Below are 14,617 nucleotides of genomic sequence, written 5' to 3' on the forward strand. Positions count from 1 at the left end.
AGTTAACTTTGTCATCTTCAGTTGGAACTACATTTCTGTTGTACGCTTGTCTGATAATTGTAATCTCCAAACGACTAATCTCGTGAGACTCCTGTCTCTATCTCCACTGCCCGAGTTCGGTATCTCGGTGGGAAAACCATCGGGAATGAATTGAGTGTTTTTTACTTGTGGTAACATGTAGTAGGCTTCTGTGAATCCTGTTTCTTTTATTCCAATCAAATATCAAACTTTCTCAAATATATACTATTTTTTGAATAAAATTTTAATATGCTGTGAATCTTTTTTCCACACTTAACAGAAGCCCACAAAAAATTCATTCAAAATACAGACAAATTTTAAAGAATGAGAAATTTATATGGAACCATAATAGATGTAAAAGAAAAGAAAGAAAACCTGACATGCATTTTCTTAAACCAGTAAAATTTTAAGTTCGGAAATTATTTTGTCGATCTAACCGAACATGTACATAAAAATACACTATTATTATTATTAATCATTTAAAATCATAATTTCATGGGTTTTGATACATATGTATAATTTTGCAAAAAAAAAATCAAATTTCTCAATGAATCACGCACTAGTGTATATGAAGTTTGTGTGTGTGAGTCCTGCTGAGTGTAGTTGGAAGCGGGGCTCGCAGCGGGCAGCGGGCAGCGGGCGGGCTGACGGCACCGGGGCGCGCCCGTGTTGCAGGAGTTCCCGCCGGTGAACAGCAAGGTGCCGCGGGGCAAGCAGGCCGCCTCCCGGGTCATCCCCACGGACGTGACGGAGGGCAGGCCGGACCAGGCCCACTCCGGCAAGGGCAAGGAGAAGTCCGAGGCGGGCAACAGGACCTCCACCATCACGTGAGTCCGCCCCGCAGTAACCGTCACAGCTCTCGTCTACGGTGTCAGTTGCAAGTTCTGCAGTAAATGTTGTTTCCTGGTTTTATTTCTCTAACCTTTTATGTCTGTTTTTTTTTTTTTTTTCATGATTTTACAATCTCAGCACAGGAAAATTCTACAAAACATTTCTCGCACCAGAAGCAGCATACAAGTAGTATAATAATAACTAGTGATGGTTCGAATCCCATTTTTCTCGAATCCGAATCTCGAATCCGAATCCGAATCTCGAATCCGAATCCCAAACAGTACCTCGAATCCACCCCTCGAATCCGAATCCAGTTCTCAAGGGTTAATTATAAAATAATTTATAAGTTAAGAGAAAAAATTAAACATTATGCAGTATTATTTAACCCTTTAAATTTTTATTTTAAATCAAGGATTTTGACACGGTCTGGATCAATATAATTCCGTTTTTTGTCGCATGTGTTTCCTGCAGTGCTGAATAAACGTTCAGAGAACACTGTCGCAGGTGGTGAACACAATTATTTTTTAGACAGTTTATGTAGCCTGGGTGAACACGCAGACTGAGTTTTCCAGTATTCGAGAATGTTTATTTCTGGATTAACTGTAGGATCACGTAAGAATCTGGTCACTTCATCAATTGCTGTAGAATCCGACTTGGTGGATTTAAGGCATTCAGGCATTATCTACGAGTACAGTGATTCATGTATCCACGGAAATCGGAAAACGAAATTCAACATCCGACGGAACAATATTTTGTAGTTACCAACTTGACATTTGTTTAAAGTCCCAAATGAAGGTAAACGCTTTCCTGAAATATTTAATGGAAACTGAAAGGCGCCATCTTGGCTTCAATGGTTTTAGGCCATAAGAAATATTGTCGTGCGTATTTTAAAATTAAGCCTCACTAAAGCATAGTGATTAATATGCCCGAAGTTAAAATTTTATATTAATATTAGTTATTTTTTATGTTGCTCAAACTGATTGGCTAACAAATTCATTGGTTGGCCATCATGGAATTATCAAATAATACATATTTTAACATTGGTAGTCTACACAAACCAAACTTGGTCCTAAAAAAATTCATAAATAGAACGTGTATCAGAATATTTAAAATTGAATTGCGATTAAAATAATAATTGTATAATGTATTAATTTTTGTCATTCATTATTTGATTGTTATTACTACATGTGCGACTGTAACTTGTGATGAAAGTCGGCATTATTGTTGTATTACTAAGTAACAGATTTCTCGGTAAAGTTATTTAAAAAAAAAAAAAAAAAAAAAACAGATTCATATTTAGTCTAGATCCTAAATGTGCTTTATTTTATTTGTTAGCATATTCTGAGAATAAATATGTGATTTATGCCTTATTTAATGCCAATGTTTCGGCAATGCATCCAGGTTCATGAATATGAAGTAAGTATCCCAAATCAGTACATGCTTCATAATTTCTTTTATATAATAACGAATTAAAAGTACAATACAGTAGAACCTCGTTAATCCGTGATGCGCTAATTCGGGAATCGGATAATCCGGGACGATTTAAAAGAGAAGAAAAAAAATAAGTAAAAATTGTCAGCGCTTAAAATTAACGTCACGCGGGCCAGTGGCCGGCAAACACTACAAGCCATCGCGTGGGCGGCCAAACTCTGCAAAGCTGTTTGTACCGACCCTTTGTGTCGCCCCCCTTTCAGCTGTCACATTTGTCACTCTTTAAACTTGAGGGGGATGTCCTGGACTTCTGCTTCCCGTCTCCCTTTGTTTGTTTCCACCTGCCAACGCAAGGCAGGCGCCTGGCGAGTGACGTGTCTGGCTGGCATTCGGCTGTACAGGTAGAGGGGGGGGGGGGGGGGGGGGGGGGGGCAGGGTGTAAGGTCAGCACCATCTTTTCTTTCTCTCTTTGGCTGTTGTAAATGGCGGTGAACTAATGGCTAGGCAGTGCTGTATTTTTTTAAGCCGAGACACTAATTCGAAGACAGCCGGCCCTTACCGTGAACGGCCTAATAGTCCAGGAAACCAAGACTTAAAAAGGCACAAACCTGTGAAAAATTTGTCCAAAGCTGAATTTTTGCACAGTTGTAGATTTGACTATGCTTAATAACATACCGAAAGTTTACCGCTGTAGACCTTGTGCGTATCACCGAAAATTTGCATTTAAGTCCTAGATGACAGCGACTTACATCAGTCCATTAAAATGATACCCATTTGTACAGTTTTTAATTTAGACTGTCCATAAAACTACCAAAATAATCTTGAGACTCTAATACAGCTATTAATGTTGTAAAAAGCATAATTTGTTAATATTAAAGATGTGATATTAAGCGATTAATTCATGACATATTATTTTTTATCTTTGCCACTCAGATAAAAATACTATTTACACCAATTTGAAGAGTCCAATGCGAAAAATGTCTAAATAAATGTTATTGGTTATACCTTTAGCTTTAAGACAGTATATTTATAAAGAGTCTAACGTAATTAGTTGGCTCATTAAAGCGGCCCGAGCGTTGCAGTGTACTGCGGCCGTACTGATCTCTCACGGCCACCGCCGTTCCAGCGCGGCATTGCGACACACTGCGTACTGCGACACTCATTCAACTGGGTCTTATTATGGATTACTTAAAACATAGCTAATTCATATGAGAGGGTGTATGTTACATGTAATGAGATATGCATTTTTTTTCTTATATGAATGTTTTTAGATACAATAAAATTAACAATAAACGATTTCTGCTTGGAACTTGTAAATGAAAAACTCTAGAGGACCTCTGGTTTTATATCTGCATGGATTTATTCTGTTTCAAAAATGTTATTATTAAAAATTATTTTTTTAGCAACAATTTTTTTTATTTCTGATACATCGTTTTATTTTCGATCAGAACAACGCAAAATTTTAATGTAGCCTGTATTCGAAAAAAGGAAAAATTATATATTTACTTCTTTAAAATCTGTTTACTACATAAAAATTGAATAAAACGATACATCGTAAATGTACTCTATGTTTTTTTTTTCACTTTTACAACATAATTCCTATAATAATAGGGTTTTTTTTTTCAGAAAATATATAAAACACGAGTTGTGTTGTAAAACGTATAGGTAGCATTACATATTCAGTTTTTTTTTTAAATAAGTTAATGTATTTGAGTGCTGCGCCTAGCTGACGTCGTTGGATTGCTAGTGGCAAAGAGCGGTGGTGGATGTTTTTGCAAGAGTTTGACCATATTTTATGACCCTACCTGTGTTCGTACCAGAAATCCTAACGGTTAAGGAAACTATCCATTCTCTATAGTCACGTACGGGTGTGCTAATCGCGCAATATCGTCAAATATCACAACTTTCCGGGACGTTCGGTCATTTCTCGGTTAGCTCTGGTTTAACCATAGTAAACGGAACAAAATCTTGTCTGTAGTGATTTCATATTCCTATTACCGTAGTAGTATGGCGTTTGAGGACAAACCAAGTTTGCTGTATACTGGGAGCCTACCTAAAAAAAGTATTTATAGAGTTATTAAATTATTTACGAAACACAATTTTGTGGATCGTTTGGGAAATTATCATTTAGGACTTAACTGCTCGTTATTGGTGTGATCACAAGGGATCATCGGTAAACTTTTGACATGTTACTAAGAAACGTTTATTCTACAACTGTACAAAGTTTCTGCTTTGGGATAATTTTCCATGTTTCTTAACAGCGAAATTCGTCCCGACCCCAAGCCGACTTCGGCAACCTCACAGTAGTACACACTACACGGCTCGGATAGCTTCAGGGGTCAAACTAATTGTATGAATCCCTTAACAAATATACCCATTTAAAGAAGAATAAATAGACAACAACGTTTATTGAAAGCGATTTTCACGTAGGGCTCTTTATATTTATGCAAGATGTATTAACTTTTCCGTAAAATTGAATGAAAATGAATTTATCAACTTTAATGATTTAAATCGTCTATTTTATAGAAAGATGTTTAAACTTTGTACTTTTTATCACTATCCTCAGATAGGGCAATGTTTCTAGATTATTTTGGGTTCCATACTGTCAGTCTACTCCATAAACTGCATTTGCAATGTCCATTATTGTGGATCGTTGCAAAAAATTGTCATTTTGGGCTTAACTGCTCGTTTTTGGCGTGACGCACAAGGTTTGCAACGGTAAACTTTTGATATGTTACTGAGAAACGTTCATTCTACAACTGTACAAAGTTTCGTCTTTGGGATAATTTTCCATGTATTAAAAACCTTTGTTTCTTTACAGCGAAATTCGTCCCGACCCGAGCCTACTTCGACAACATCGCAATAGTACACACTACACGGCTCGGATAGCTTCAGGGGTCAAACTAATTGTATGAATCCCTTAACAAATACACCCATTTAAAGATGAATAAATATGCAACAACGTTTACTTTAAGCGATTTCCATTTTGGGCTTTTTAAGTTTATGTAAAATGTATTTATATTTCCTAAAAATTGAATGAAAGTGAATTCGTTAACTTTAAAGATTTAAATTGTCTATTTTATAGAAAGGTGTTTAAACATTGTACTTTTTATCACTATTCTCAGATAGGGCAATGTTTCTAGATTATTTTGGGTTCCATACTGTCAGTCTACTCCATAAACTGCTTTTGCAATATCAATTATTGTGGATCATTGCAAAAAATTGACATTTTGGGCTTAACTGCTCGTTTTTGGCGTGACGCACAAGGTTTGCAACGGTAAACTTTTGATATGTTACTAAGAAACGTTCATTCTACAACTGTACAAAGTTTCTTCTTTGGGATAATTTTCCATGTATTAAAAACCTTTGTTACTATACAGCGAAATTCGTCCCGACCCGAGCCTACTTCGACAACATCGCAGTAGTATACACTGCGTGGCTCGGATCGCTTTAGCGGTCAGACTAATTGTATGAGACACTTAAAAAATATACCAATTTAAAGATGAATAAATATGCAACAACGTTTACTTTAAGCGATTTCCATTTTGGGCTCTTTAAGTTTATGTAAAATGTATTTATATTTCCTAAAAATTGAATGAAAGTGAATTCGTTAACTTTAATGATTTAAATTGTCTATTTTATAGAAAGGTGTTTAAACATTGTAATTTTTTATCACTATCCTCAGATAGGGCAATGTTTCTAGATTATTTTGGGTTCCATACTGTCAGTCTACTCCATAAACTGCATTTGCAATATCCATTATTGTGGATCATTGCAAAAAATTGACATTTTGGGCTTAACTGCTCGTTTTTGGCGTGATGCACAAGGTTTGCATCGGTAAACTTTTGATATGTTACTAAGAAACGTTCATTCTACAACTGTACAAAGTTTCTTCTTTGGGATAATTTTCCATGTATTAAAAACCATTGTTTCTTTACAGCGAAATTCGTCCCGACCCGAGCCTACTTCGACAACCTCGCAGTAGTATACACTGCGTGGCTCGGATCGCTTTAGCGGTCAGACACATTGTACCAAGCTCTCAACAAATAAACTAATTTATAGTTTAAGAACTTTGCATCTACTTTTATTTAATGATTTCACATCGGGCTCTACGTGTTTTTGTTATACGTATTTTCATTTGTGCCCTTTTTTTCAGAACACCTCTCTTCTAATATTATTGAATAAATATCATATTTAGTCAAACGTAGTGAAAGATTTTTAAATTTAATCATTAAGAATAATGTTTTGAGTAAGTTTTGGTTTGCTATTCTGAAAGTATACTATAGAAATTACGTTATAGTGCCATATTGTTAAGTGGTCAATAAAGTATTATTTAGGACTTAACTTTTAGTTTTCGGTGTTCCGCGCAAGGTTTGCGGAGGTAAACATTTCAAATGTTGCTAGAAAACTTGAATGTTACCACTGTTTTAAATTTCAGTTAGGATCAAATTTTACAAAGATTAAAAATCTTCGATTTCGTGGGAGTGAGAGTGGCCACAGCGCTTGCGGCTGTGACTCTGTCGCAGTGCGTAGACGACATTGATAAGCTCGGGAGTCTCTAGTGATCCTATAAATTAAGCTAGACTTTTGATAGATATGTCCCTGTAAAGCTTAAGAACTATACAACAACTTTTGTTTAAGAAATATTTGCGTAAGACCCTTTATTTTTAAGTGAATTGTTTTTATTGCCTTGACTGATGTAAAAAAACTTATTGCATTAATTTAACATTTTTTTTCTTACCTTTAATATTAACTTCTAGAACTTTATTCATTATAAATGTGAGTAGTAGTGCTTTAAGATTATTTTCATATAGCTATCGAGAGTCTACGGTAAAAAGTGCGAAAATGGGAAGCATTTTAATGAACTGCTGCAAGTCGCTGTCATCTAGGACTTAACTGCAAATTTTCAGTGATACGCACAAGGTCTACAGCGGTAAACTTTCGGTATGTTATTAAGCATAGTCGGCTCTACCACTGTGCAAAAATTCAGCTTTGGACAAATTTTTCACAGGTTGAAACCTTTGTTTCCTGGGCTATAAACCCAGCTGCTCGCCGGTGTCTGAGAAGCTTGACAAGACCTTCCGGGCTTTTAATCGCTAGTCTGTGATTATCTCTGTCCTGACCATCACGTATTAACGAGGTTCTACTGTACCTCAATATGATGTTTTCCAAGGAAAACGTAAACAGGCCAAGTAAATTGTAAGCATTTAAGTTTTTAAAGTACTACATTTACATCAATATTTTTCCTCGAATCCCGAATCTTTTCCCTCGAATTTCGAATCCTTCGAATACTAGAGATTCGGTGGGATTCGAGGATTCGAGGATTCGACCGGCCCATCCCTAATAATAACTTATTGTTGTAAGACTGCCAACTGAATAAAAAAAAAGATATTCTCTCAAAAAAATTAAGTTTTTCAACCATGGGAATGGTCTTGCATCTGCAGCAACTGTATTTTAGCAGTCTTCCAACTAGGTGGTGCATGGTAATAAGGCACTTTACTTGCATTTGGGAGGATCTCTGTCCGTACATAATGATTTAGTTTTCTGGATTCCTGGGCATCACTTTGGTAGGGCACATTTCCATTTCCTGATTTCTTCCCTGAAATTTCTGAATTGTTCCGTTGTGCGAGCTTGTCTCGAATGAGCTCAGTGTCGATGAGTTGTTAAACTCTTTAAAAAGAATAATGAATTACTACCTTAGTAAACAATAAATCCGATAAAAAAAAATTATGTTAAACGAAACTGAACTTTCAGTTTTTTTTTCTCCATAAATATGAAATGAGTGAAGCTCTTTTTCTGTTTCGAGCTCTGGAATGGTTGTTTTGGCTATAAACAAGAGGTGGACAAGTCTGCAAATATTTGGGTTGAGTAGCCAAGCCGAGTTCCGTAATAATATCTTTAAGTTGAGTCAAGTCCACACTTGATAATTTTTAGTCAAGTCGAGTTCTTAAAAATCGAACCGAGCTAGAGTAACTGCAGAAATTTAAAAAAAAATAATTATGTTTCTACTTTTAATGTTACTTGCCTTCCAATGAGGCATTTTTGTTTAGTAGGTCAGTAAAATATAATTATCATTCATTCCTATTTATTATTATTTTTTAAATTGATTATTTTATTCCCATTTGATTCTGGAAAACTCATTAGATGTAAATGCATTTTGATAATAGCGTAAAGTATGTTGTTTCTCATATTTAATTATTTCAACCCTAAAATTTCCGTAGATTACTGTGCATGAGTTGTTTTCTAAGAGATAGTCACCTGTGAGTACTCGAAATTCGAGTTTCGAGTCGAGTTTTTTAGTAATACTCGAACTCGAGCTCGTGGCTTTTCAACAACTCTAAATTCGAGCATGCTTTTCTTGCACTGTACCTTTAGAAAAAAAAGACTCATATTGGAATAAAAGTCTTAACAACACTATTATCCTTTACTTTATAATGTATCATGATCTACCGTATACATTAACACATCATTTTTACGTACCCGGGATTTACGAATTTCCGTGATTAATTTTTTTTTTTACTTCTGTAATTTAACGCATAGCAGTTGAAAACTGATTACTACTGGGATTTGTATATAATTAAATGCAATTAAGCGTGGATATTTTTGTGAGCAGAATAGTAAAGAAGTTTTCAAAAATTAGGTTTTATGTTGTGAAAGTAATGCGTTTTGAGTGTTGAGATGGATGCTACATCATCTCATTCTTCGCAGTTTCCAGGAAAGTCAGTAATTTGGAACTTTTACAACAAGCATGGCAGTTGTGATGCAGTGTGCAAAACATGTTTCAAATCTCTGAAGACTCCAACTGGTTCCACTACAAGTTTGATTCGTCATTTAGAGAAGCATTCTAATGAACTTAACCTCTACAAGAAACTAAAGGAAGAACATTCAACAAGAACAACTTCACAGAAATGAAAAATAAATAACAATTTCAAGCAAACGACCCTTGGTGAAGCATTCCAGAAGCCAGCAAAGTTCCCTCGGGATCATGCCCGAGCAAAAGAAATCACAATGTGTATAGGAAAAATGATGGCAACAGATTTCCAGCCCTACACAATAGTTGAAGATTACGGTTTCAAACAACTCTGTGAAACCATGAAGCCGCGGTACAACCGGCCATCAGCAACTACATTTTCAAGGTCTGTAATCCCAGCATTGTTTGATGAGCAGTCAAAGATCCTTAAAGATGAATTGGTGACTGATATTGAAGGGAGCATATTTTCGTTGACCTTCACAACTGATATGTGGACCTCTCGGAGTGGAGAAGGATATATATCTCTGACTTCTCACTACATAACAAACAACTTTCAGCTCAAAAAACATGTGTTAAGCATTTCACATTTTCCGGGCAATCATTAGTTCAAAACTGACAGAACTTCTTCACACGTGGGGCCTTGCTGAGGTGACTGCCCCTATATATGTTGTCTCTGATAATGCAAGAAACATAGTGAATGCTGTTTCACTTTCTGGGTATGAACACATACAGTGTTTTGCTCATTCGCTTCAACTTGCCATCAGTGATGCAAAGAAAGGTCTCGGTATAATTGATTTGCTTGCTTCTGCCAGAAATATAGTGACGTATTACAGTCATAGCAATGTGGCTAGGGAAAGACTGCACTCCAAACAAAAACAAGGAGGTTTTCCAGTTCATGAAATCATTCAGATGGTCGACACCAGATGGAACAGTGAATATCTGATGCTTTCAAGGTTGCTATAACAGAAGCAACCTGTCATGGCTGATTTGGTAGAAAATGGTAGGGATGGACTGTCGGCCAAGGATTGGAAGATGGCAGAAGGTATGGTGCAAGTGCTTCAGCCAATCTATGAAGCCACTAAAGAAATGTGTGTAGACAGACTTCCAACATTACCCATGGTGATTCCAGTTTTGATTGGAATCGATAGTGTTTTAAAGAAACAAATTGATGCAAGTGGAGCTGGTTCAGCTGTGTTGTTTGCAAAACAACTGAAGCCAGTGTGTTTGGTCGAGATTCCTGGAATACAAAAAGAATAAAGTGTATAGGACCGCCACGATGCTTGATCCTAAGGCCGTTCTTCTTGATAAGTATGAAAAAGACTTAGGAATGCATGAAATAAGTAAAGAAGCCCTAGAAATGAAAAGTTATAATATGCAGCCCTCACAAAGTGTTACGTACTAATGAAAGTAAATCATGTGTACCTACAAGCAGCAGTGATAGTAGCAATATCTGGTCTGTTTTTGAAGAAATGAAAGGACAGCAATTTAGAACACCTAGTGAGTTATTTCTATAATTTTTTTTTTTTTCAGTTTTATTTTTTCCTATACTGAACTAATTATTGTGATTTTTTTTTTTTGTAGAAGTGCAGAGCGTTGAGAGAGATCTTCAGATCAGGACTTTTTTCAGGGAGGGCACTATTCCCCGCTCAGAAAATCCATTGGCATGGTGGTGAAAATGAATCAAAATTCCATTTACTTGCACCAGTGGCAAAAAAGTACTTGGGGATTCCTGCTACACAAGTAGCAAGCGAGAGACTGTTTTCTTCTGCAGGAAATACAGTTACTTCAAAGAGAGAGAATCTCTTGCCACAACATGTGGAACAACTAATTTTTTTGCATGAGAGACTTTTACCTAACCAAAGTTGTTAACATAATTTTGTAAAAATCTTCCCTCGTTTTAAATTGTAATAAACTAATTGAAAATTTTTTCTTGTGTAAAAACTCTATTGTAACCACAGTTTGTTTGTACGTTATTTATAATTAAATGTAGTTTCACAAATTCACTAGGTAAATTTCTATAACTTACTGTAAATCCCTGTTAATAGAATTCTCAAGGTTACCAAGAAATTTAGAGTTAGACTCATTAACAGGAAATTTTTAAGTGTAAAATTCTAAAATTGTATTTGTTTACAGTGCCAGTTCTAATTTTTTTTACCGTTATGCAGAAAATATTCTTAAGTAGGAATTTTTTTAATAGGGTTTTACTGTTACAAAAAAATATATACGTATATTTTTTTTTGGTAGATACATTGATTTTGAATTAATATGTGAAAAATGCTACTCGCTCGACTTGACTCGGACTCGTAAGTTTTTGCCTAGAATTCGACTCGAACTCGACTCGACTTATAAAAACCCTGCTCGCAGATGTCTACTAAGAGAGCATTGTGATAAATGGAGTAAGTAGTTTACCAGTAGTTCACCTTATTAAAAATTGGTTAGGGCAGCTACATTACAAATGATAAGATGGTTGGCTGGGTTATCTACATTTGAAATACTTTAAAATTGTTTTGATGGTTTGTTGGATTAGTATATCTGTATTTATAATACTGAAACATTGTTTGAATGGTTAGCTCTATTAAAATTGCATAAAATCGTAATAGGTGAGGTTAAATTAGCTACCTTATAAATTCATGGGTCACAGAATTCTTAATGTAGCTATCCCAACCTTACAGATTGTTCTCACAATTTCACACTATTTTTCATGTAGGCTGTCTCATCCTGCCTGGTATAAAAAACTTGACTTTCGAGTCGAGCTTCAACTACTTGCTCGACTTTGCTCGAGTTTTTGGGTCACGGCCCATCCCTACAATAACCACATTTTGCTATAAGAATGGACTTGGTTACTTTTGGAAATGAACGGTTCAGGTATCAGCACGGGCGTAAGTCGGGGGGTTGCAAAGGGTGGCAGTTGCCTTACCAGAATTGACCAACCCAGTATTTAGTCACACCTTTTAAAGTAAAAATATCAATAATTTACAAACTTACATGAAAAAGATCAGGCAGAGCACTCAATCAATTAAAAATAGGCATACTCTTGAGTTGTGTGTAAATGATATCTAATTTTACCAAATCATTAGGCTATTAATTAAATTAACTAACAATTAATCTTTTAGGGTAAATAGATAATGTTAGCGATTATTTGGTGGTTTGTGGTGAAAAGAGTCTAAAAAAGCAATTTAATGCTAGTTATTTAAAGCGTTCCATACCCCCGCAGACCCGTGGGTAGTCCTTTCCACCCCAGTGGAAAGGCTGAAATGCCGCCTGTGGTAATGAGTCGGGTGGAGGCAGGCAGAGGCTCGTGATGCGAGGCGTTGCTGCCCGCAGGAACGGCACGAGGTCGGAAGCCAACCCCTTCGACGAGGAGGAGTGGGACGAGGAGGGCGGGGAGGCGCTGGTGGACACGGGCGAGCCGGGCGTCCCGGTCAAGGCGCTCTACGACTACGAGGGCGCCGAGTCGGACGAGCTCAGCTTCAAGCAAGGTAACACACCGAGCAGTCTGTGTGCTGTACTTACCTGCGTATGGGTCAACATTTTATGCCATTTTTATGCTTAATAACGTGTGCTGTGACCCACACACGCAAATTTCAATTTGGTTAAAAAATTAACATTGAACTGTTCTGGTTCGCTGTGTGTTTAAATAACTAGCCTGTATTGGTATTTTAATAAGTACGTTAAGGGTAGTATAAATTATTTAATGGAAATGTGTCGACAGTGTGTGCAAAGCATCATGATCGATGCGGTGCCACGTGGTGCTAGTTGTCGCCCAACGACAGTCGAGAGATAGCTCGGTGGTTGTTGGTTGCTCTCCAGAGGTGCGACGTGGTGCTAGTTGCTCTCCGGAGGTGCGACGGGGTGCTGGTTGCTCTCCGGAGGTGTGACGCGGTGCTGGTTGCTCTCCGGAGGTGCGACGTGTTGTTGTTGCTCTCCGGAGGTGCGACGCGGTGCTAGTTGCTCTCCGGAGGTGCGACGTGTTGTTGGTTGCTCTCCGCAGGTGCGACGGGGTGCTGCTTGCTCTCCGGACGTGCGACGTGTTGTTGGTTGCTCTCCGGAGGTGCGACGGGGTGCTAGTTGCTCTCCGGAGGTGCGACGGGGTGCTGGTTGCTCTCCGGAGGTGCGACGGGGTGCTGGTTGCTCTCCGGAGGTGTGGTGTTGCTGGTTGCTCTCTGGAGGTGCGACGTGTTGTTGGTTGCTCTCCGGAGGTGCGACGTGTAGTTGGTTGCTCTACGGAGCTGCGACGTGTTGTTGGTTGCTCTACGGAGCTGCGACGTGTTGTTGGTTGCTCTACGGAGCTGCGACGTGTTGTTGGTTGCTCTCCGGAGGTGCGACGTGTTGTTGGTTGCTCTCCGGAGGTGCGACGCGGTGCTAGTTGCTCTCCGGAGGTGCGAAATGTTGTTGGTTGCTCTCCGGAGGTGCGCCGGGGTGCTGGATGCTCTCCGGAGGTGCGACATGTAGTTGGTTGCTCTCCGGAGGAGCGACAGGTTGTTGGTTGCTCTCCGGAGGTGTGGTGTTGCTGGTTGCTCTCTGGAGGTGCGACGTGTTGTTGGTTGCTCTCCGGAGGTGAGACGTGTTGTTGGTTGCTCTCCGGAGGTGTGGTGTTGCTTTTTGCTCTCTGGAGGTGCGACGTGTTGTTGGTTGCTCTCTGGAGGTGCGACGAGGTGCTGGTTGCTCTCCGGAGGTGTGGTGTTGCTGGTTGCTCTCTGGAGGTGCGACGTGTTGTTGGTTGCTCTCCGGAGGTGCGACGCGGTGCTAGTTGCTCTCCGGAGGTGCGACGCGGTTCTAGTTGCTCTCCGGAGATGCGACGTGTTGTTGGTTGCTCTCCGGAGGTGCGACGGGGTGCTGGTTACTCTCCGAAGGTGCGACGTGTTGTTGGTTGCTCTCTGGAGGTGCGACGAGGTGCTGGTTGCTCTCCGGAGGTGTGGTGTTGCTGGTTGCTCTCTGGAGGTGCGACGTGTTGTTGGTTGCTCTCCGGAGGTGCGACGCGGTGCTAGTTGCTCTCCGGAGGTGCGACGCGGTTCTAGTTGCTCTCCGGAGATGCGACGTGTTGTTGGTTGCTCTCCGGAGGTGCGACGGGGTGCTGGTTACTCTCCGAAGGTGCGACGTGTAGTTGGTTGCTGTCCGGAGGTGCGACGAGGTGCTGGTTGCTCTCCGGAGGTGTGGTGTTGCTGGTTGCTCTCTGGAGGTGCGACGTGTTGTTGGTTGCTCTCCGGAGCTGCGACATGTTGTTGGTTGCTCTCCGGAGGTGCGACGCGGTGCTCGTTGCTCTCCGGAGGTGCGACGTGTTGTTGGTTGCTCTCCGGAGGTGCGACGTGTTGTTGGTTGCTCTCCGGAGGTGCGACAAGTTGTTGGTTGCTCTCCGGAGGTGCGACGCGGTTCTAGTTGCTCTCCGGAGGTGCGACGCGGTTCTAGTTGCTCTCCGGAGGTGCGACGTATTGTTGGTTGCTCTCCGGAGGTGCGACGGGGTGCTGGTAGCTCTCCGGAGGTGCGACGTGTAGTTGGTTGCTCTCCGGAGGTGCGACGAGGTGCTGGTTGCTCTCCGGAGGTGTGGTGTTGCTGGTTGCTCTCTGGAGGTGCGTAGTGTTGTTGGTT

General features: G+C 39.5%; 1 protein-coding gene across 12 annotated transcripts in view; it reads left to right on the plus strand.

Annotated features, from left to right (window-relative positions):
• Positions 1-14,617, plus strand: part of LOC134539300 (protein kinase C and casein kinase substrate in neurons protein 1) — a 244,370-nt gene that overhangs the window by 220,799 nt on the left and 8,954 nt on the right. For all 12 annotated transcript variants that reach the window (XM_063381218.1, XM_063381214.1, XM_063381211.1 and 9 more), the window contains 2 exons: positions 694-845; positions 12,356-12,510. In XM_063381218.1, the coding sequence (XP_063237288.1) occupies positions 694-845; positions 12,356-12,510 (307 nt within the window). The remainder of the gene's footprint in view (positions 1-693; positions 846-12,355; positions 12,511-14,617) is intronic.

The sequence above is a fragment of the Bacillus rossius genome, chromosome 15, assembly GCF_032445375.1.
Source record: "Bacillus rossius redtenbacheri isolate Brsri chromosome 15, Brsri_v3, whole genome shotgun sequence".
Classification (NCBI taxonomy): Eukaryota; Metazoa; Arthropoda; class Insecta; order Phasmatodea; family Bacillidae; genus Bacillus; species Bacillus rossius.